This window comes from Anolis sagrei, chromosome 2 (assembly GCF_037176765.1).
Source record: "Anolis sagrei isolate rAnoSag1 chromosome 2, rAnoSag1.mat, whole genome shotgun sequence".
NCBI classification, from domain to species: Eukaryota; Metazoa; Chordata; class Lepidosauria; order Squamata; family Dactyloidae; genus Anolis; species Anolis sagrei.
In genome coordinates this window covers 140,686,944-140,710,453 of record NC_090022.1, presented here as the reverse complement: position 1 = coordinate 140,710,453, position 23,510 = coordinate 140,686,944, and the positions used below count along the sequence as shown (strand labels likewise).

The 23,510-nt window shown below is 39.7% G+C and overlaps 1 protein-coding gene across 3 annotated transcripts in view; it reads right to left on the bottom strand.

Moving 5' to 3' along the window:
* DIP2B (disco interacting protein 2 homolog B) overlaps positions 1 to 23,510 on the bottom strand; it is a 197,061-nt gene that overhangs the window by 7,298 nt on the left and 166,253 nt on the right. For all 3 annotated transcript variants that reach the window (XM_060764017.2, XM_060764019.2, XM_067463924.1), the window contains 18 exons: positions 22,907 to 23,026; positions 21,200 to 21,314; positions 19,036 to 19,175; positions 17,959 to 18,092; positions 16,747 to 16,827; positions 14,966 to 15,093; positions 12,639 to 12,753; positions 11,920 to 12,121; positions 10,501 to 10,610; positions 9,212 to 9,292; positions 7,923 to 8,046; positions 6,711 to 6,832; positions 5,907 to 6,018; positions 5,148 to 5,257; positions 3,790 to 3,920; positions 2,807 to 2,975; positions 350 to 520; positions 107 to 168 (listed from right to left, as the gene is read on the bottom strand). In XM_060764017.2, the coding sequence (XP_060620000.1) occupies positions 107 to 168; positions 350 to 520; positions 2,807 to 2,975; positions 3,790 to 3,920; positions 5,148 to 5,257; positions 5,907 to 6,018; positions 6,711 to 6,832; positions 7,923 to 8,046; positions 9,212 to 9,292; positions 10,501 to 10,610; positions 11,920 to 12,121; positions 12,639 to 12,753; positions 14,966 to 15,093; positions 16,747 to 16,827; positions 17,959 to 18,092; positions 19,036 to 19,175; positions 21,200 to 21,314; positions 22,907 to 23,026 (2,227 nt within the window). The remainder of the gene's footprint in view (positions 1 to 106; positions 169 to 349; positions 521 to 2,806; positions 2,976 to 3,789; positions 3,921 to 5,147; positions 5,258 to 5,906; positions 6,019 to 6,710; positions 6,833 to 7,922; positions 8,047 to 9,211; positions 9,293 to 10,500; positions 10,611 to 11,919; positions 12,122 to 12,638; positions 12,754 to 14,965; positions 15,094 to 16,746; positions 16,828 to 17,958; positions 18,093 to 19,035; positions 19,176 to 21,199; positions 21,315 to 22,906; positions 23,027 to 23,510) is intronic.

Genomic DNA, 23,510 nt, shown 5'->3' with positions numbered 1-23,510 from the left:
TAATTGGTATATATTATTAAATCATTATATACTATTTTGTTCATAGTATTCAAACAAAGTCAATTTAAAAAGGAAAGGAAAAGAAGTAGAAGAGGAGGAGGAATACCTGTCGTGTCTTAAGGATTTCAGATCCACATAAACAGTGGTGGGATCAGGCCCTGAGGTTCCCTAAAATGTTAAAGAGAAATTAATATGTAAACCCCTTCTTTCAGAAAAAGTGGTAATTAAAGGCATTTCAATACTCCAAGGGCAAAGCAGGTTGGATAAGCTAATGCCCAGGAAGGAAAGAACTATCTTAACAGCACAATTTCTGTCCCAAATGTCAGAAGGCATAAGAGTTCCATGTTACCTGTAAACAGATAGCGACATTGACTCTTGACCCAAAGGTAGTGCTGACGGCGCGGGTTGAGAGGCCAATGTCTTTGAAGAGCTTGGAGAACGACTGAGTGAGGGCAACCCGAGGTCGCTCCTCGGCCACCACGACACAAGTTCGGACCCCTGACAGATGAATGCCTCTTGCCTGCAAATGAAAAAGGAATGAGGGAACTGCAAGAAAATAGCTACTTTCCAATATAATTTTTTAAAAGGCCAATGGTTGTAAATTTTCCACACAGCTTCCAGGGGTTCAATTTCTAAAGCTGAACTATATTTTCACCCTTTTGATTCTAACACTAGATCTGAACATTTTAGATTCAGCTCTTAATTCCCCTACACTCGCTAGAGAACCATGGACCTATCATCTGTTTAATTCTCATGATCTTTTCCTCTAGAAACACACACAAGTACCTTATGAACAAAATGTGCGAAACAATTGTCTTCCCCACCACCTGCCTTATTTAGATCTCTGTCCCGAGCTTTTGCAGCCACTTGTGGCAAAAGGGAAAAAGTGAAGGATCAAACACAAAGTACCCCTCAAAGAGTAAGATCAGTGCGTACCATTTCGGGTTGTTGAGTAATCATTAAAACAATATGTGTGTTTGTGCACACGGCAAGATATCGATCTGGTCACACTAACACAGAAAAAGGAGTTCTAACAATGAGGACCAGTGATTCACTGTGATTCGTCATTGAGAAAATTCCAGCTGACATCAAATAATACAGGTCAAGCTTCAATAAGGGTCTCATTTTTACAATATCCACCAAATCACGATAAGAAGTAAATTAATAGCTACTCTAATTGTCTGAATCCACATCAACAGACCTAATTATTAACTTTGTTTAGTCAAGCCATTGAGCAAAAAAGGTAAAAAGGTATTTTGCACAAGATCTATGGACTGCAACATCAATTACTTTTAATAGCATAGTACATTATGTTAATTATATCATCCTGAAATTCTTACTGGCACTTCCTGAGATGCTGCACTTGATACATTCTTGCAAGCATTTTGACTGGACTGGACAGAATTATCTGGAAGATATTGGGTTTGAGGTGGAGGGACCCAAAAGATGCCAAGTCTAGGATAGACACTGACATAGGCCCCTTTCACACAGCTGAATAAAATCCCACATTTTCTGCTTTGATCTGGAATATATAGCAGTGCGTTATCAGATAACCCACTTCAAAGCAGATATTGCGGAATTTTCTGCCTTGATTATGACTTTGTGGAAGGGCCTTCAGAAATAACCGTAAACTATGGCTGACACTGGATGCTTCTATATTGTAAAAGGACACCATGACTCAATGCTATGGGAATTCTAAGTGTTATAGTTTGGGTATGCACTGGCACTCTTTGGCAGAGAAGGCTAGAGTCCTTGTAAAACTACAACTCCCATGATTCTACAACATTGAGCTATGGCAGTGACAGTGGTGTCAAACTGCATATATTCTACAGTATAGATGTGCCCTTAGAAGCAACCCTAATCCATGGATTACCATTATTATAAGAAAAAGCTGCAGTGATCTTCAGACCATAGATCCGAGGCGTCAAACTTGTGGCCCTCCAGGTGTTTGGGCCTCCAACTCCCAGAAGCCCTAGCTTCTTGTCCAACGATCAGGATTTTGCGAGCTTAGGTCCAAAGTACCTGGAGGGCCACAAGTTGGATATTACTGTCCTAGATCCCTCCTCTGTTTCCATTTCTTCTTTCAGGAGGAAGGTGTCTAAATGCATGGCCATTATTTGACACAAACCACAATTTCCTGTTTAACCTGAATGTGGAACAGCAGGATGTTTAAAAAACAGACCTTTAACCTGCCAGAAAAAGCTGAAAATGTAATTCAAGTGAGGGTGATTTGTACAAACCATAGTTTCACATTTTCAGGTGAAATAAGAACTTGAAGCTCCATGTTATGCATTTAGCTCACGAAGTGAGGCCTGCCATAATTCATGCCACCAGCAACAAAACATTAGCACTATACTTGAATGCCCCATATTTTTCAGTTGAAAGGACAAAATTGTCGTATTTCCATTATAATCAATATTTTCAGCTTTCATTTCTTGGAAAAGATAATTTGAAAAATATGGGGATAAATGTGCTATCAAAACAGTAGATTAAATTCAGGATGAGTGTTTTTTCCCTTTTAGATTTAAACTGATAGAGTTAAATGGAAGTACTTATTAAATCGCAAAACTCATGCAGTTAGTTTCATTCATTTCAATGGGGCTCATTAATTTTTTTGCAGTAGATCTTGCACTATATTTTAAAAATAAATCTGAAAGCTATACTGAAAGAGCCAAACCATATTGATAAAAAGAAAAAGAAGTGGCTTTCTTCAGAATTCTATTCTAGCTGCCTTGTGTCTTTACATAAAGGAATTTTTTTATACGCCTTAACCCCAATACCTATGAAATAAACTCCAGCCTCTTACCTTTAATACATCAACCTGATTCCCAAGGCCCTTTGTACACATATCCATGACGGAGTAGGAACAGAAAGTGTCCCGTATTTTATACTGGCTTACAGTGGAAAGCCAGAGGAAAAGATTGGATTCCAACTCCATAGGAGGAATTAAAATGGACTGGTGACCAGAATACACACTGTCAAGGAAGATCACAGAGAAGACAGTATATCAGTTCTCAGAACAGGTAGAGTTTACTAACTATACACAGACCATGAGTGTGAACTACGACCTGCTGACCTGACAGTGATCTACCTCCATCACCAGTACAGGTGTATATGAACAGGCAGCATTTCTAGGTATACTGGTGACCACCAATGACTGTGGAGGAGCCACTGCTGGGAGATATCATGACTGCCCAAGCCACGAAATACTGTAAGCACTGGTAGATGCGGCATGCCATTTATCTATGAGATTTTTTTTTGTTCACTGTGTTAACATGACTCTAAAACCATGCTTTATCTGACATAGGTGATTTGGCGCTCAGTTGCACATCTTGCTGCAAGAGAAAGGATGTTCCGTGCATGATGCCCTTCTGTTGTGAAATACAAGTTCTAGGCTTGAGCTAATTCATGAACAATTAGAGGGCTATGTTTAAAAACCATTCTCTGTGCACTCTTGGGCTCCATTTGAATTACATTTTTTGCACAAGTTATTTTTTTTCATCTTATAATGTTAGATATGTATTCCCCAAGCATACTGTTGTCTACATGTAGGATATACAAAATATGTAGAATGCTTTGACTGCAAAGTGCTGGGGTTGGCAACCTTTAACCTGCCAGATGTTCCCAAAAGCCCAACACAGCACAGGAAGCAGGAAGGAATAACGGGAGATGTAGTCAACACATCTGGAAGATAAAAGGCTTCCTAAACCCTGTTCAGAGATTTACTATAAGCAAACAAATACTAAAACTAAAAGACAGCTATCAATCACAAAGTAACCAGGCTCCTACCTGCAAAGGCACCAAAGTGCAAAGCCGAGCCCACAATAGGGATCAAGGCAGATGGCAATCTGCCGGGTGGAATACAATTCACACTGGAGTTTTATGGCTCTACAGAGAGCACTGACTGCTGCATGGGACATCTGGAGGAAAGAAGGAGAGATGACAGGTGAGGGAGATGGCACTGAATCTCTGTGGTACAACAAAAAGGATCCTGATAAATACAATCTTACATGTGAGCCCATGAGCTAATCACAATCGAAGCAGATAATGTTGAGATTTGGAGCACCAGCTTAGCTTTTCAACAAATCAAGAAAACAAGCTTAGACTCCATCTATAATATATATAGTTCTGCTGATTTAGAATCACCGAGTTAGAAGAGACCCCAAGGGCCATCCAGTCCAACCCTCTGCCATACAGGAAAAGCACCCCAACAGATGGCCATCCAGACTCCATTTAAAAGCCTTCAAAGAAGGAGAATTCATCACACTCTGAGGTAAGGGAGTTCCACTGTTGAAAAGCTCTTACGATCAGGAAGTTCTTCCTAATGTTTAGGCGGAATCTCTTTTCCTGCAATTTGAACTCATTGCTCCATGTCTTAGGTTTCAGGGCAGCAGAAAACAAGTTTTTCCCTTCCTCAGTGTGACATCCCTTCAGATATTTAAACATGGCTATCATGTCCTCTCCTCAGCCTTTTCTCCAAGATAAACATTCCCAGCTCCCTTAGCCATATACTTCTTTACAACACTATCATAATCTCTGTGGTTTTTTTACCAAATTCATCTTCACACCCTCTTGTAAGATAAATTCAGGGAAGGGTTATACCCTTATTAGGCCAATAAGTACAGGGAGAAACCAATTATTAAATGAGTGTAATAAAATATATTTTCTCAGAATAATCCAAAAAGGTTGCCCATTTTCACACAGGTAGTATATGTATCACAAAATAACGTTTGACCTGTCTGTTCTTTTTTTTTGGGGGGGGGGGGGGCAGTTTAGTGGCAGATAATGTCAATATCTAAACTGTATGTAACCGTAGTCCAGCTATGAAAATCAAGCCTTTCTTAACGAATGGAGCAGTTTCATATTCCAGTCAGCCACATTTCATCCAAAGATGAAGGCACTTCTCAGGTCCCTCTTGAGCCCACAGCTCCATGCGTACAACATAGCAGTTTTGCTCTCTGGGCCTCCCCCCCCCCCCCCCCTTTCTGCATTACAACTGAAGATGTGTAGGTTTACCCATCCAGTGATAATCTGGCCAGACAAGACACAGTCTGGTTTGATTACATTTAAAATCTAAAACTCTACTAATTGGAAGTTCAGCCTACAAGAGACACCCAAAGAGATTGAGTAATGTAGCATGGCTGTACCTTTACTCCTGTAAGCATCCCTGTTGTGGAAACACTAAAATCCAGATATGCCAACATTTCTGGAGTTGGTGGCTTATAAACCTGAGGTAGGCGCTTCCTGGGCAAGTCATCTGCAATAAATTTAAAAAAGTAGTTAATTTTGCATGTGGTCCATAAAGTGAGCTTCTTTGGGGAATGAAGAAATGGAAAATGCTGACATACAACAGAACTACATTTCTCAACATCATTAAAATGTAATGTCCTCACTTTTCAGGCAAAGTTCAACTGTCTGTATTTTTTTAATAAACAGTTTTCCTAAGAGATGAGGAGAAAGCCCATATGTATGTAAATAACCAACTCAACTATACTATATGATTACTCTTTCTGTGCCCCATACCCAATGCAGGTGGGGTACAGAACAAAGTGAAGCCTTGGAGATTCACCAGATTTCATAAAGTAATCTACTTATTGTAAGTTAGAGAAGTTCATTCATGACTTCTCCATATGTATGTAAATACCAAATTCTCCTTATTTTTCATCATTTCAGAACATTCTATCAAGATGTCTACCAGGCTTAGTAACTGCATTTATTTTGAAAATAAGAGGAATCAACTTGAAATCGCAAACAGCTTGTGTTTATTTTTTGTGGGTACGCAACCATTTAATTCTATCACTGTTGAGAAATTTCATTCTTATATGACCATGGCAAATAAATAAACTTGGAGGGAGGTTTTGAAACTGTTGGAAGTTTGAGCTAGATTGACTACTAGGCTTTGTTACCTGTGTCAATGATGGTTGGCCAGGTTTTCACATCAACAGCAGTTGCCGCTTCTCTGGATCTCAGTAGCCTCATCAAGATCTGACTTGTGAGAATACAGGCAGCTTTGCTGACCTAAAATATACCCCAAAAGTCACTACTGCTAGGAAACAAAGCTTGAAAACACAGAACATATACTAATGTTAGAGTTTGAATTTAAGAATCAAGGTATTTTGGTCACCTCACATTTACCACTGGCATCACCACCAAGTATAAACCTAATTCATGCTTTAGAGTACTTTTCAAACATAATATCAATACTTCATTAAAAAAATCTAAACAGTAGCTCAAGATTAAAGACATTTTAACGTTATGGGAAAGAGAGCGATACTAAGAAGCTGCAGCTTGCCATGTTACCCCTTGATAATTAATAGCTGAAGTAAAACTTGAATCTGAAACTCCCTGGCCCCAGGTTCATATGTTGAGCCTTTTGCCTAATACATTACATTTGCTTTTATTCAATAAAAAATCCGGTACAGTGACAATGCTGAAGCATTCATAAGAAAACTAATTACAATTGTAAAATGACTAAATACGTAGAAGTATTTAGTCATTTTACAATTGAGTATTACAAGGGAAACAGTTTGAAGAGGCCTATTTTATTGACAGTTACAACAGCATTACTGAAAATAGCTTCCCACGGGCATTATATACTGTCTATACTAGCTGATGTTCAAGAAACAAGATTTTATGATTCTGATATAATAGGATATGGGCAAGCTATCGAACTGGATGTGAGAAGTGGCTCTGGGTGATCTGCTACTCACATCTACAATCATCCGCACAGTGGGCAATGTGGCAGTGAGGTTCTGAGCATGTGGAGGCCGGACGGTCACAGGGATGCAGCCGGCATACAGGCAGCCATAAAATGCTGCAATGAGCTCAATGCCTGCAGGGAAACAAGGAAGATAGATCAGAGAAACAACTTATAATCACTTTCCTGGTGTTAACTGTTGCCATTATTTTAATTCTGGGCTTTACTGCAAGCAATTTAAATAGTCACAACCTTTGAGGGCAAGAAGCAAACCCACAGCTGAACTAGAAGGACAACTAGTAGCTAAATAAGATCAGCGAAAGTAAAAGAGGAAAAGGGAGGAAGCCATCAAGATGATCTGGGGGATGGAAAAAGTGGAAATGGTGACTCATTCAGAGCAGAACAATAAGGAAATTCTGATAAAAGACCACTAGAATGATCACCATAGAATCAGCCATCTAGCAGAGTTAGAGAAACCAAACCCTTTTTAGTGACGTTTAGAATAATCACTAATACTCTTTTTTTACAGTATTTTTGGCTAAAAGTGTGTATTTTAAAAATCTTTCCAAAATCTTTCCAAAGGCTTCCTCCCTTTTCCTCTTTTACTTTCGCTGATCTTATTTAGCTACTAGTTGTCCTTCTAGTTTTTGAAATCACACCAGAAATATGCTGCTTTTTGGATTTCCGTCCACTGGTGTGCAACCAACTTTTTAGTAGAATGCCAGGAAAAGGAAATGAATATCCTGGAGCATCCAAGAGAACTTAAGATTCAGAATCACTAAAAGTCTTATGTTAAAATTAGTGAACTGCAGATACAGAGAGAGACAGAAAGACAGAGAGAGAATTCTACCTGAAAAGAATTTATAGCAGGAGAAGATTCTACAGGGCCATGTATGGTATTTCATTATGACCACCCTTCCAATTTTCAGAAGTATTCAATTAACATGATTTCAGTTACAAGGTGAGGTACAGAAAATAAAGGCTTAGCGTGTGCCGAGAAGGACCCATGTGGCCACAGCAAGTGCAAGGTAATCAATGCCCTCAGCTTCCCTACCATCCCTTCCATTTCCTTTGACAGTTCAGTATTTTCTGGCACACTATATACCTCCACTCAGCATATTACATCTCTGGATACCAACACCACACAGAGTTCCATACATAAGAGAGGTTTCCAGTGAATAGAGACTGCTTCCCCATCAATAGAACAACTGTGGACTTTTCTTACCAGGAGGATAGAGCAGCACCACATTGTCACCAGCATTGAGGTGTCCCTTTTCATATAGAATCGATGCGATTCGCTCAGCTCGCTTGTGCAGCTGCAGGCAGGTGGCTGTACAAACTGGGGCCCCCTTGCAAAAAGAGAAGGAAACAACTTCTGAATACCCCACTCAAAAGCAGGAGAAACACCAGCTTTTTCCCCCCGGGAGAACCACTCAGTCACTGTAGCAGTTCATTTCCATCATAATGGGTTTGTTTCAATTGCAACAACTGTAAGGAGGATCTTTGAACAATTATGCCTGTGTTATCACAATCACATCAGTTAAAAGAGGATGTGTTGCGACTCTTTAATATGTGCACTACAATGTACTGTTGTAAACACATCTGAAGGAAATGAAGGTGATCCACTTTGCTGAAGTTGGAATTCAACTATGGCTTCCAACCCTTGCAAGCCTGTTAGGGAAGTCGCCATGTGAAAATCCCTGTCTCTCATTAAAATGCCTCTGTTACACATGGCTGTTGCAAACATAAATATAGATTTCTGTGCATCAGTGTGTTACAGTGTCCTAAACTTACAAAGCATTCCTAAACTTTAACAAAGATGACTAGCAACCGATCTTGATTTGGAAAATAGTAGAGAAAGTATCCCCCACCACAGTAATGTAATCTCCCCAAGTGGCTTAAAATGGGCCCCCTTTCTCTCTGAACACAAGAAAACCCCTTCTGCCATGAGATATAGCAATGGCCAACAAGAAAATAACATTCAAAGGTTGACTACAACTGTGATCCTAAATAGCCAAGGCTTTGATGTTGGATCAAGTCCCTCCCAGCCTTTCTGGAGCATTCTGCTACTGCTCAAAGTTCAAGTAATTCATATCCTCAAAACTTGCTAGAATTTGACAGTATCAGGGACTATTATATGTTAATTCAATTCCTAATCCTTATCTTTTTGTTTTAGCTGCTAGGAAGATCATTACTAGCTAAAGTTTTCTTGATTTAGTGCTTCTCTAAATCTTTAATTAATGTATATGATGTTGTGACTCCTTCCGATATGCTGAAGGATGCTCCCAGTTTTTTAGTTTCTCTTAGTATCTTCTCTAATGTTAACAGCCTTGCATTAACTGGCTAACCTCATGAGCCCAGTCTGCAAGAAATAATATGGCACACAATCGTTTAATCTGAATTACTTATTCACCCACGCAAAATATGAAAGGAACAAGAACTAGCTATGTCTCTGATCCCCACAAGGAACACAAGACACACAGCTACTTCAAAGGCAACCAATCCCATCTGTACCTTAGCATTAAGCAGGAGGAAAAGCATGTGTTCAGGAGTGGCTTGTGCTCTCCACTGGAGTATCTCAGACAGGAACTGATGCTGCAAAGAAAAGAAATGGTTAAGTGGCATGGACATCCCTGAGATGGTGCAGAATGAGGCAACACAAAGCATACAGAAGATCACCAAGGTTCTTTTGAAGGCTGTTAGCTGCAACATGAACTATCAAATGGACCACAAGTCTGGCTGACTGGCAAGTCTCCAGCACAAACAGGAGCAGCAGAAAGCTTACGGAACATGTAAGGACCTGGGATCCAGGACATTGTTTGACTGCCCCCTGGTCATTGAGCAACATAAAAACAGAAAGGAATAGATTGTATGCTGAAGAAAATTCAGATCATGACAGAAAAGAGGATGGCAGTCCTGCTCTACTATGATAGGGCCATAAGAGAGGTTTGCACAAGCCAGTGATATGAGGTGGTTGTTGTTGTTGGTTTTGTTTTGTTTTTGTTTTTTTGGGGGGGGGGAGGTAGGGGAATAAAACTGCAAAATTTCCTGTAAAAATTTCCAATGTTCTACATAATATTACTTTGATTTAGTTTACTCAGTTTAAATATTATATTCAAACATATTGAATATGCAAATCTTTCTGCTGAAGTTTTGTTATTGGAATATTTGTTATAATGTAAAGAAGATAACATATATTTCCTTTATATTTTATGAAAATGACAACACTATATTTGTAACGGGCACATACCTATAGGGAGCTGTTTAAAAAATATTGTATATCAACTGTATAACTTTTGTGTGTAAAGGTACAGATGTAAGACTTTCAAGTTCGCCCATTCATATGCTGCACTAATTGCCAGCTCTGCTTCAAGTTGAGAAAAAACCTGATTCAATAAATCTAGTTTATTTCACTAAAGGACGTATGTGAGCAAGGGCAACTTGTCTTGACTAATTCTACTTGTGACAAATTGAGAAGCAAGAGATTTTGTAAAATAAAAACAAACTTTGCAATGTATTCACTTGCTAGTCCACTCCACTGAGGGCAAGAGTTTGTTGATGCTTATTGCTTTAAAAGAATAACTAGAATATCATATTCAATATTTAGCCCAATTAACATGATTGATTCCAGGACAATAGACTAGACAACTATGGATGCATTGAGTGAGAGAAAATGAGAGAGTCAGCATGAAGAACTTTTATGGGATGTATTTGTTGTGAAGAATTTTCATTGGAATTTTCCCACACCACATCTCTGACAAAGGTGCTAATGCAAAGGTGGGTAATGTGCTCTGGGGACTCACCTTTCTCACCAGGTCATTCTCTTCTATCTGTCCAAGGTCCCTCCCAGCAGCCTGTGCAATGCGCTTCCCTGCAACCAGGTTTCCCACCATCACAGAGGCAGGGCCGACACCTATGGGCAGAAACAACATACAAGAACTTGGTAATGAAAGCTTCATCCCACTGCTCTATAAAAACAGCAGTATGAGAGATAGGGAACGGAGCATTATGACTCTGAGGACGCCAGGAAGACTCCCTGAGCTTTACTTGAGACTGGGCTAATGCAAACAAATGGACAAAAGGAAGAAATTGGAGAGTTATATGGAAGAGCATAGTTGGCCTTCCACATTTGAGGGTTTGACTTGTACAGATTTAACTACTCATACATTATATTAAAATGTTTTCTCTAGGAATTTCAAGTTCATCCAGTCCTACTCCATGGTCATCTTCCACCAGATGTTGACCCACAGAGTCAGCCTGGAGAATCTCTATCAGGCCTGCACAGCCTGCGGTCCTCCAGGTATTGGGACTATAACTCCCAGAGGCTCTAGCCAGTTGGTCCAATAGTCAGGAATTTTGGGAGCTGAAGTCTAAACATCTGGTTGTCTAGGCCTGATCTAGACATTCCTAGGAGAATACTTCTCTAGAGATTCCTAGAGAGTTGTTCTAGGCAAAAAGATAGCCTTTTTATTTGTGGTTTTTCACTTTTGTATAGGTCTTCTGCTCCAAACCAAACATGGAGGGATAAATGTATATCATGAGAGCATGAAGATCTGGAACTGAGGACCAGGTAGAGAAATAAATATTTTAAGGGGTACTGACAGCAAAGAAACAGGGAAATTAATATGCATAACAGGATTGTCATGGAAGACAAGACCCATAAAACTGAAATGGCCTCACAGAGAAGGCAGAAGCAAGGGAGAAGAGGAAATTGCTGCCCTTCCTACATTGTTGTTGCTATTGTTTAAAACTATTTTTCTTCCATTAGATTAGAAGAAATGAGCAGGAAAGACTTCTCAAGAATTGTGGGACATAAGACCTTCAGACCTTTCCCCTGATGCTGTAGCACAGAGTGGCGAGAGTAATACATTTCTATGTCTAAGGCTGGAACTTCCTTTCTTATCTCATCAGGGAACCTATGATCCTTCCTAAGGCCTCTGGGATGCCACATAAGAACTGTCTTCAATACTTATTGATAAATCAAAGATGGCCAAATAGTAGTGGCTAAGTATCCAGCTGTTTGTAATCATTTCATTCAATTTTATAACTTCAAAATACACTCATTATCTGTGGATTCCCTATGTCCATTCTTTCCCAAATTAAGTTATTCAGGAAGGAATTCTAAGGGAAGGAATCTTCACCAACTCTTCAAAACAAGCTTTCAATCCACTTAGGTGGAGCACATACATTTTTTTTAAATCCCCCAGTTTCTCCTCAATTACCTGGTTGTTTCTGCCTGGGTTTTGGCAGATTGGTTACACATGTGTGAGGGCACATGAGAATGTTACATGGGTGTAGTGACCCCTCCAGGAAGTGTTGCTTGGTCTGAGATATATGGATCCCTCCCAGAGGAGTTTTTGGCAAAGTATTGGCTGGAACAAGAGCGAGGCAATATACTCCCACTTGGTGAATGCTGTCAATCGCCTATGAACAAGAAACAGAAGATGGCATTCCAGCACCCAGAGCCCATGTATGAACAATCATTTACATGTTTGTAAACTGCTAAATGTAATGCACACACAAAAAGGGGAAGAAAGCAAGAACAGGATAAAACACCCCACTCCACCACCCCACCCCCCCGCAGTGGAGAAAAGCCACAGCCAGATTCAATGGCACATTAGAGTGGTCCTCTGGGGGCGCTGAAAAAACTGGGCCTAATAACGAGTGCAACAAGAGGACAACAAGCCCACAGCACAGGCAAGGCCGCATCAGGGAGGCAGGCAGGCAGTAGAATGCCCAACTGGAAGCTGCGCCCCTCCCTCAGGCCGAGGCTGGCAAACCTGTGATTGTAATGCACCATCAAATCTAATACATATCCTAATTTTGGCAACATAATTTCACCAAAAAAGGTGTGTGCATTTGACTTGAGTAAATACAGTATTCTAAAGAATTGCAGACTCTTCCAAGAAAGAGGGAACCCATTTGCTCCAGCTGTCCCAACCTGCAGCACTCGGCTCATCCACTGGAAACTGTCCTCCTCAGAAGCATCTGGTCGCTGCTCAGCTACCACCACAATCCTCTCATCGTAGAAAACAGTCACAGAGAACACAGCAATCCTGGGAAGGAACACATGTGATGCTGTATAAGGTGGGAGCATATTGGTGAAGTGAAATGGCAGAAACACAAGCTGGAATAATCCAAGTGCATGGAAAGATCTCAGAACCTTTACCACAAAGGGCCTTTTTCAAGTACAGTATGATCCCTTTATCCATGGACTTGATATTCACTTACACTCCCCAAAATATTCTCCCCTGCCTGAAGTATTTGTGGGCTTCTCGAGGAGCCTCATAACACTCAAGCGTTTATCCACTTTAATCCACTTTAAATGCTGTGGCTGTCTCCTGCAGGATTCTGAGGTCTGCAGTTTAGGGAGGGGCCTTTAAACTTCTCATCCAGAGAAGCCCCAGACCTCCCTAAACTACAAATCCCAGATTTCTGCAGGAGACAGTCGCTGCATTTTAAATGGATTAAAGTGGATAAATGACAGAGTGTGATGAGGCCCTAGGTCTTCCAGTGTGATTCTATTGTATGCTTCCAGCCCAAGTATAGTCAAAATATAGGATTCACATTTTCCCAGGGTTTCAGGTATCAATCGGAGTAGGAGTTCAGGTGACGGTCTTGGAACATATCCCAAGACAATATGGGGGGGGGGGGGGGGGTGTCAAACTATAACCACTAACTATAGCACCCAAAGTCTCCCTTCACAGATATCATCATCCTTCCTTCAATACCTTCTCTATAGATTTGGAACATATGCAATATCTCCAGAAGGGAGTGTTGCTGTTTCTATACAGGTACATGACAGCCTACAGCTAGTTTTCATACATCTCAATAGCTAATGGTGTTTATTGATTTAAATATTTACGTTTGTCCATGTTGCAATAAAGGAGCCCTTTTAAGAGAGTTGACAGATGACAGCTACGACGCTTCAGTGAACAGCATATTAGGACACAGAAACGGCATAGTAAATGCTCAGACAGACAGCTTGTTAGCACAACAGGATGAGGAAAGCACAGGGGGGGAGAAAAGTCACAGTGAGGAAGAGGTGGTTGGGAGATAATTTTATCTGGTATACATTTTGGGTGAACCGTTTAATTTGAACTATCCATCTAATATAAGGATATAATATAATACACACATATTGAAATGTTGCAATGCAGTTCCCACTTCAAAAATTTCATAAGAAATTCTATATATTAGGGAAGTTACATAGAAAAGGGGGTGTACAAAATACAGAAAAACTGCAAATTGACATTAATGCAAATTTTGTGCATAGAAATACAGATGCTGAAACTATACTGCAGAATTAAGGTTAAATAAATAAAAAAATGGACATGGCCTAGAAATAGACGAATCAATCCATTCCCAAGTAGGAGAAGGAGAAAGGGAGTTGGGCAGCGGATTAACAAGGTTATATTACGGCCCAGGAGGGCTACAAAGAAATTTATTTTTGGAAGAAAGCAGACCTGCTTCATACATTTCAATTTTAGGTGTACCCCTAAGTATGAAGAGGATGAACAGATATTTGGAAACACGTGCACTAGACAGGTACATTAATTGGAAAGCCAGGGTGTATTGCAGCTTCCTATTAAATTAACATTCCATGGCAAAAATTGGCTTTACTACATAGTGATGTCCACAGAGTTGGACAAAGTATCCTGGGGCAGATATGTACAGAGAGGCCTGATTTGGCATCACCAGGACACATGGCATACAGAAAGAGCAACAAAAGACAAAATCATGCATTTCAAGAGCTTCTATCATATTTCCTGTTAGCATCTGTTTGTCTTCATAAAACCATCCATACTGCCTCAAAAGTGAAAAATTCACTGCAAAAGGCTTCAGCATTTACTAAGCTTTCTAAATACTTACCACTTCCAAAAAACATTCAGAAATCCTGATTTCAAAATACAGTATTAGCTATCTCTTGTGGCAGGAATGCTTTGGTGCAAACATTAGCTGTGTCTGTTTGCAGAGATTTCTGCACAAGGTACAACTCTGAACAGTTTCAGTTAATTAATTGCATTAATTTGCACCATTTATCTCATCATTACGCTGGCTAATGCCACCATTATTAAAAGATCCTCCTGATTTCAATAAAAAGATGAGGTCTTTCCCCTCTCATTTCTAAACTAAATTCAAGATATGGCGAGCACATATTCAAAGACATACTAGGGGAGAAAAAGAGAGTGACTTCCATTAACTTTCATAAAGATACCAGTCCACAGGATAAGGTAATCAACCAACGTAGAGGAGGTTTAAACTAACCTTCCTCTGTAAACTGTCTTGATAGATTCAACAGCGAGTCCAGTGGCCACAATGTCATCAGCATTATGTCTGCGCCCACTAACGATGAGCATCCCGTCTATTTTTCCAACCACAAATACCAGGCTACCCTGTAAGTCAAACAGGACACCAGTGAACAGAGCTGCTTCTTTCTCCTTTTGTTAATACTTCCCTCATCCCCCCCCCCATTTTATTTCAGCTTCCATGACAACCACATATACACATCCCATCTTAAGCACATTGTTTTGAAGATGTAACATAAAGAAACTGTGACCACTTAAACCAGGCATTTTACAAACTAAGAACTTGAGAAATCTAGTCATGTTGGAATACAAATACCCTCATATTTTTTTCATCTGATCTATCATATATACTTCTATATAAGTCGAGGCCAGTTTTGGGGGCCAAAAGTATGGGTTTTGATATGATCCACTGATAAGTTCTGGATTATTCCTTGGAGAGGAGAGAACACCAGTGCATTCAAAAAGGCCAGAAGTGGTACCACAGCTGAGAGAGGAGAGAGGTTGGTGCTTCTTTTAGGTTTTCCCGGTACACACTAAGCTCTCAACTTCTACCACTCTATTCACAGAAGAGGATGGCTCCTTTTTTGATAAAAGTTAAATTACTTTGTTCACATTAGTTTGTGGATTAGACAATTCATTTTAATTGATTTTTAAACTAAAATTTCTAGACATACATGCCTACAAAGGGTATATCAATGTTTATATCTCCAGTTAATAAGTGGACCAAAATATGATACAAATTTCAAACCAGTTCTCATTTTTTTGCTAAAGGCAAATTTGGGAGGAAGATTCTACATTATTCACAAAGCATTAGGTGTGATTCAAATCGCAGGAGATAAAGAACCTAAGCATCTCAGATGTTGATTCACAAAGTGTGTTCCAGGACCAAAAAGATGATAAATTAAGTCAACATAATGGATGCTAAGACCTCTCTGCATATATGTACATTTCTCCTCATACTCTGCTAAAATACTAAAAAATGAAGAAATATGTTTTTAAAGTAATATGCTTGCTCTGTTTTTTAAATGCAGGGAGTTAGAGAAAATTCTAAGAAGTAGCTTTATCTGATAGCTTCCGGACTGTCAATAAAGTGAAGGATTATCTCTGAGCAAAGTTAAAGGTAGGATACTCAGAAACTATATTAAATCAACCTCATTGCTAGTTAATATAAAAATGAGACAGGATTTCAATTTAATGGGGGTCATACAGTATTCCAACCTATATAAAACTGGGAAATGTACATCTATGTCCCTTATAGGTAGGATTCATGCCTGGCGTTTAAAAATATATAATAACTGGATGTAATTCATCACACAATAGTCACCATCTCATAATAGTTGCACTCCCCTTCTTGGGGTCACAATTTGGGGATTTAATGCTTTCTCGCATAATAGTTGCATCCCTGCCTGTACCCCTGCCCCTTGGAACAGGCCCCATAGCTCTGAGGGGCAGGCATGTAGGTGGGGGATGGTGCAGTTAAGGTAAGCTTTCTAGCTCTGGCCAGCAGATGCTCAGGTGAGTGGCTGCCTGCAGCCAAAGGAGACCCCGTAGGTCCCAAAACATTTTACCATATAATAGTTGTACCCCCCTTTTTTGAAGGGGGGGGGGAAAGCAACTATTATGAGGTGGAATACTGGGAAGCATTTAATGAAATAATTCAAAATTTTGTGCATAACTTTGGTCAATTGTGTACATTTAGTTTCTTGAATATAACATGCACTCAAAAGTAGGTGAACGTACAGGTCCAACAAACCCCATCAAGCCGGAGCGCACAAAGGGTACATCACCCACAGGAGAGCCAGATGAATTGACAGGGATGACCTGTGAGAAGAAAATAAATGAGGAGCAATGACTTTTCTACATGGAAAGATATGTAGCACATTACACTACAATATAAGAGGAGCCTTTTTTCAAATGTAAGAAGTACTTTGATTATACAACTCTAACTCTGACATTAATTCGGACTGACTGCAAGCCCAGAAAACAAACAAACGTCAATAAAAACACAATTGACTGTTTGACAGGCACAAGGCATGTTTACTAGTAGACTTAGCAAGACTGGAAACATTGTTTTTCTGCAGTACAGAATCCCATATTATGAAGCAGAGGCGTGCACCAACTTTTCCTCCTTTAGTTACCTGAAGTTCATTACAGCAGCAAAAACAATCTTAAGTTCACAACATCACAAGGATTTGTTTGTCAGATGGGAACAGAGAGAAAGAAGGTTAACAGGGCAAGGAGAATAAACTGTAAGGGATGCTTTGCAGAGATCTGTATCCCTATGAATGAGAGAACATAGAACATATATATTTAAACTGTCCTGGAAAATGGCACAGCCTCTGCATCCTAAGCCTCCCCACAATTCCACTCTGGTTTATATTCCTTTTAAGTATAGTACAACCTCTGTATCTCCAGGCCACACATTTTTGAACTTGGTATGGAAAGAGGAAGCCATGGATCACGGTGAACCTTATCTAAATATGCCACAAACGACCATAGAGTTACGCTAAAGGATCTAGAAAATTCTCTGGACATTGCGAGTTCTTTCAACTCTATGGTAACTTCTGACAGAAGCATACCATAGAACAGCCTAGAAAATTCCCAGAAGAGACATATTTTGTGAGAAGAGAGTAGATGAAACCACAGGTACTCAGCCCATAGGCATGGGGCTGTATACAGTATCTAAATGTACCCCAGCCATTGTGTGAATTAGGAATACCTTTGTCCTATCTAAGAGGATGGCTGTGAGAACGATGAACAATGTATATGAAAAAGAATGTTAAACTCACTTCTAAATACATTATAAGTGCTAATGACTGTAAAAACAGGGAGGTTCAGTTGCAACAAATAAACAAATAAAGGGTGCAGGGGAGACATTGAAGGCTTGCTCACTGACAGGACAAAATAACGTACAAATCTGAAAGCTACAAACAGAATTAAAGCATTACATACCTCAAATGTGTTTTTAGTGACTCCTGTCAGCCCGTAATACACCATCCCTCCAGCTCTGGAACTAACACAGATTTCACCAATTTCATCTGTCTTGCAGAGCTGAGGGCCCTCAGGCTTCACGATACACATCATTCCTAGAACAAACCACATGGCATTAGGACACTTCCCAACCAGAGGCTGAATCAGCTCCTTTGCTGAAGGTACAGAACACACTCAAAAGCAAGAGAACTAAACAGGACCAAACTGGGAAGCTTAATGCACTCTCTGTGCTTCCGCAGCTGTTAACAATAAACACAGTGATCAACTCACTCATATTGCATTTTTGGTGATTCCTCCCTGGATGCATGATTATTTCTGTTGGATGGGGGCAGTCAGGGACAGAATAAGACTGAAGAGAAGAATCTGTCAAGTGGCAACATGGGCTCAGGCAGCAAAACAAAAATTCAAATGAGCTAATTGCTACAAAATTTTATTTCTGTTAAAGAAATAAGTATATGCCAAGTATATGCCACAGAAGCTTACTGGACCAAGACAATTCAAACCCGTAAAGATCAAAGGGATTAGAGGAACCCTTCTGCTTTTTCCATTCAGGTTATTCCAGCCTGAATGACAGGAATCACCAACAAATGAAGTGTTTTCTACAGAGTAGCAGAGAACTTACACTGCAACAATAGTGGGTTACTAGTTTCAATCATAGCACAAGCTGCCTTTGTGATTGAAACCACGGCTACATTTCTCCTTTATTCTTTTAATCACTTCTTCTCAACCCTTGGTGCTGCCAAAGGAACCTGATATCAGGTCAAAACAAAACAAAACAACAACAAGATAGCCCCTTTCCACAAGTTTGAAGTATAAAGTATATAAAACTAAAATAAGAATTAATGTGAAGGGAAGAGCAGATTCAGACATCAGCACTTGGAAAGTTAATCAGCAATTTTATAAGGTCCAGTTCAGGAAGCTGAAAAGCTACTTGGAGCTTATCTTCCTACATGATTCTGAATGAAACAAATTTGAAAAATCTCACAGCTCTTCTCTCTCAAGAACAATACATAATACTATTATCATTTCGATACTCACCGCCCGGCATCACGTGTCCAACATCCTGCACAGTGAGAGCAGAGTTCTTATCTTCTGTGTTCACACGGATGACACCATAGCTCAGACCATTCATTGATAAGATAGCCCTTCCAGGCAAAGGGGCCCCTGGGACACCAGGCCTGAGGGGGAAAAAGATTTCAAGAGGGAGGGGCAGGAAGGTGAACAGAATTCAATAGAAGGTCATTGGAAATTTTGTATCAGCATCCCAAGTTCTAATTGTTCAATAGCAACAAAAAAAAAACTACTATTCTCGATCCATTTTTTACTGGTAAAACTGGTGTTCAAGCAAAGGAGAAATAACTAAAGTAGACTTTGCAAATCTGAACTCTATGTCTATATTATAGCACAATACACAGGGAACACTACTGGTTCCCATCAAGATATTTCCTTCACAAAACTGAAATGACAGGGCAGTTTTCAGAACTGAGTTTCCTGATGGCTTTCCCACACATAATTAATCCCATAGCTACCAATCTTTGGAAAATTTTATTGCTTGTGTTACTTCACACCAGGCCACCAGTAAAAACACAACATGATTACCCAGAGAACTGATGCAAAAGTTACCCAGAGAACTGATGCAAAATCTGCTGGACATGGAGTGTTCTGTAGGATGAGAAAAATTCAGACAATCCAATGGTACAGGCTTATTCCTCTTGATGATGTTGGGCAAAGCCATTCCACATCAGGAAGAAATTGAGGACTTAAATCAGGAATGGGCAGCCCTCCAGATGTTACTGAACTGTAAATGCCAACATTCCTCACTGCTAATGACTAGGACTGCTGAAAGCTGAAACTCAACAATAGCTGGAGGGCCAGAGAATTCCTAATTTAGGCCCAGTAATCTAGAAATAAAGGATGGTATATAAATCTTAAATATAATCCCTGTTCATATTTTATGTTTCTCATTAATAGTTTAAAAGCCAGCCTAGAACCCATTTCAAAGCTTCGGGTTTCTATTTTAATTACTCTCACAAAGTCCTCAAACTACAGAGTGAACAACAAAAATCACATCCTTTTAGCAGGTTTAAAGAGATGTGAGCATTTCCATCTTTGAACTAAAATTGAACATGCAGCAGACAATAAACAAATACCTTTTTATGTTTTAAAAACATTTACTATTTAGAACAGTTAATTTTTTTTCAATTTTAGGTTTGTTAGTTACTGTATAAAAGGTAAAGGTTTTCCCCTGGCATTAATTCCAGTCATGTCAGGCTCTGGGGGTTGGTGCTCATCTCCATTTCTAAGCTGAAGAGCCAGCGTTGTCCGTAGACACCTCCAAAGTCCTGTGGCTGGCATGACTGATTGGAGCCTCGTTACCTTCCTGTCAGAGCGGTACCTATTGATCTACTCACATTTGCATGTTTTTAAACTGCTAGGTTGGCAGAAGCTGGGGATAACAGTAAGAGCTCATGCCGCTCCCCAGAATCGAACCTGCAACCTTTCAGTCAGCAAGTTCAGGAGCTCAGCGGTTTAACCCACTGCGACACCGGGGGCTCATATACCATAATGCAAAATGAGTGATGAACATATGTAAGGAATGTTTTCTGAAATGAGTAACACATATTTATTAAAATAGGAATATTTTTCATTATCGTCTTTAGCTCTTCTTTGGATTCTACTATGTTCAGATTATCCGTGTGTGTCTGTTTACATCCAAATTACGGTACTACCATCTGTTCAAAGAACAGAAGCAAAAAGTTACTTATCTAATTAGCACTGAAAAGAACTCAGCTTCAGAATCTCCAGGTAAAAATTTCTTCCCAAATATAGTGAGCATGTCATATCTACTGGGATTTGGTTTCAGGACCACTCAGTGAATACCAAAATCCATGGATGCTGAGGTCCAATTATATACAATGGTATAGTAAAATGGTGTCCCTCATATAAAATGATGAAAAATTCAAAAAAGTGCAGGTGGAAGAAGACTATATCAGGGTATGCTTACACATCAGCATAGTGTTTGGTGTACAGAAAAACCAAGGATTGTTTTTTTTTTTTGGATTTTCCCCCCTAAATATTTTCAAGGTGTGGCTCATTGGATCCATGGATGCAGAACTGATGTATATGAAATGCTGACTGTATTTCTATATGTAGGAGCAGCTCTTGAACACACAAAACAATCTAGATGGAAAACTAGACATACCTTCGAATTGCCACAGTCATTGCTTCAGCAGATGTAGCACAAGGACATATGGCCTCTGGTTTTAGTCCATGGCTCTGGAATAAACTCAGGAAAGCATCACAGGAGGACACAGACCCTGAAAAGCAATTATTCTCATTTTAAATGTTGAATTGGGGCCTGCCAACACAACCACAAAGACTGATTAAAAAGTCTTGATATACCTAATTTATATGAGCTTTCCATCTAATAAGATTTGCAAGCATTGGCGTGCACTGCAGACATGTGGAAGTGCAGTAATAGAGTGCCTCTTTCAAATGTCAGACCAGTTCATTTAATTACAGAGCCATAACGCATTTCTGAAACCCTGGGCATTTGACATCATCCTTTGTAGTGGGTCTATCTGTAGACAACCACAGAGAAAACATGCAGGAATAGAACTGCAATACCAAGTTATGCAGCAATAAAACAGAATAACTCTCCCCACTCTTTCTAAAGCTTTTGGGGGTGGAGGTCTTCTTCAAGCATCCAAACCTGTGTTACTGGAACCTATTTTAATACTAAGAGGGCAACACATTCGGAATGATGCTTTTCAATATCAGAACGTTTTGCAGACTCTTTCCAGACCTGAAAATATGTGTGGATGATTATAAATTTTCAGCAATCATTCGCTTCAACAAGACTAACATAGATGTTCCTATTGTAGGCTTCCTCCTCAATCGGATCTAGAAACCATTAATTGCATTCAAAACTTACTCTTTGCTAACACCATCTGGCCAGGCAATAAAGAAGGAGCACCCTATGGAAACTAAGCAGGAGCACCCTATGTAAATCTGTAGCTCATCTCTTTGAAAGACCTGTGGCCTCATCCCCTGTGAGCAATTTAAACATGCACATGCCCATATGTCTCTTTCATTAACAAGGAGCTTCCATTCTCCTGCATCCAAAGAAATTGCCTTTCTCCATTTTAGCAGAGATTACTCTTAACTCCACAGGCATTTATAATTTCAAATAGAATTGCAAAACAATCATGCTGGAAAACCTAGAATTTCCTAGAGAAAACACCTTTCTAGAAATGACTAAGTCCTTCAATATAATTCTATGGACTTAAGGGATTTCTAGAGGTATTCTTTCTGGCAAAAGTAGGTTGTTTTATTTGTGATTTTTTCACTTTTTCATCACAAAAATTCTTAGCCAACAATGACAGATATAATTATCTCACCCTATCAGGTCCTTTTCTATTCTGCTCCATACCTTAAAAGAATCATTTTAAGACTGGATAAAATCCACATTTATCCAAATATTTTTGCAGGTCCTGTATCTCTTAAAGACCATTTGCCAGCTGAAACCTTCCTTCTAGGCAGCTTATTTTGCCACTGAATTTTTTTTCCTATTGCAAAGTCTGAACCAACCTACCATAAAATCTCATCTGGAAGTCCCTGAAGTGAGTATACTTTCTGAGGCCTCACTTCTTGTTAACAACTTATTACCATTTGCATTTCATTTGGTTAGCCATACAGTTTGTGAACTTTTGGATTACATAACATACAAAATCTCAGACACTTAACATAATATACAGTGTTCTACCAATTTTTAAGGAATCATTCTGCACCTTTGTGAATGTGCATTAATCTTAGTTTCTCTCAGATACACAGTTTCAAGAAATGTTGGAAAAAAACTGCTCACGAAACAGGAAGTGCAAGAGAAAAGCAGGGCTACAGGGCTACTCACAGGGATTAGCACCATCAGTCACAATCAGCATCCGCAGGGAACTTAAGCTCACATCTCTTTGGTCCCGATGAGCCATCATGGCCCAGTGCAAATCTCGGCACTTCACCAAGGCTACCTTAGCTGCAACCCAGAGGAATAAAAACAGGATGAATTGATGCAGGGGATACTTTTTTGTTCTTCTACTTAAAAGTAACTTGGATAGAGCAAGTGAAAACCTAGAAGAGACACAATACTAAGGAGGACAGGTAGAGGATATTTTACAGGTTTGTGAGGTGCATCCTTTTCAGCATAAACCTGAGCACGGTGATTGTACTCTGTAAAGCCCTACCTATACTGCCATATAATGCAATTTGAAATTCCATTATATGGTCAGTGTACACTCATATTATCCCTATGGATACATTTCAGTGCAGTCATGTTTTGCTCTGAAACAAGAACTGCTACTCCTGGAAATCCCCAGAGACATCCTTTCTTCTTTAGTGTAAGGTGTGGCCTCCCCATCTTTTTCTAGCAGAAAATCTCCAGCCCTAAAACTGGAAGTTGTTTTATTAAATGAGTCACATTCTGAATCCCAAGGAAGGGCAAGTGCTCTTATGGAGGTTCC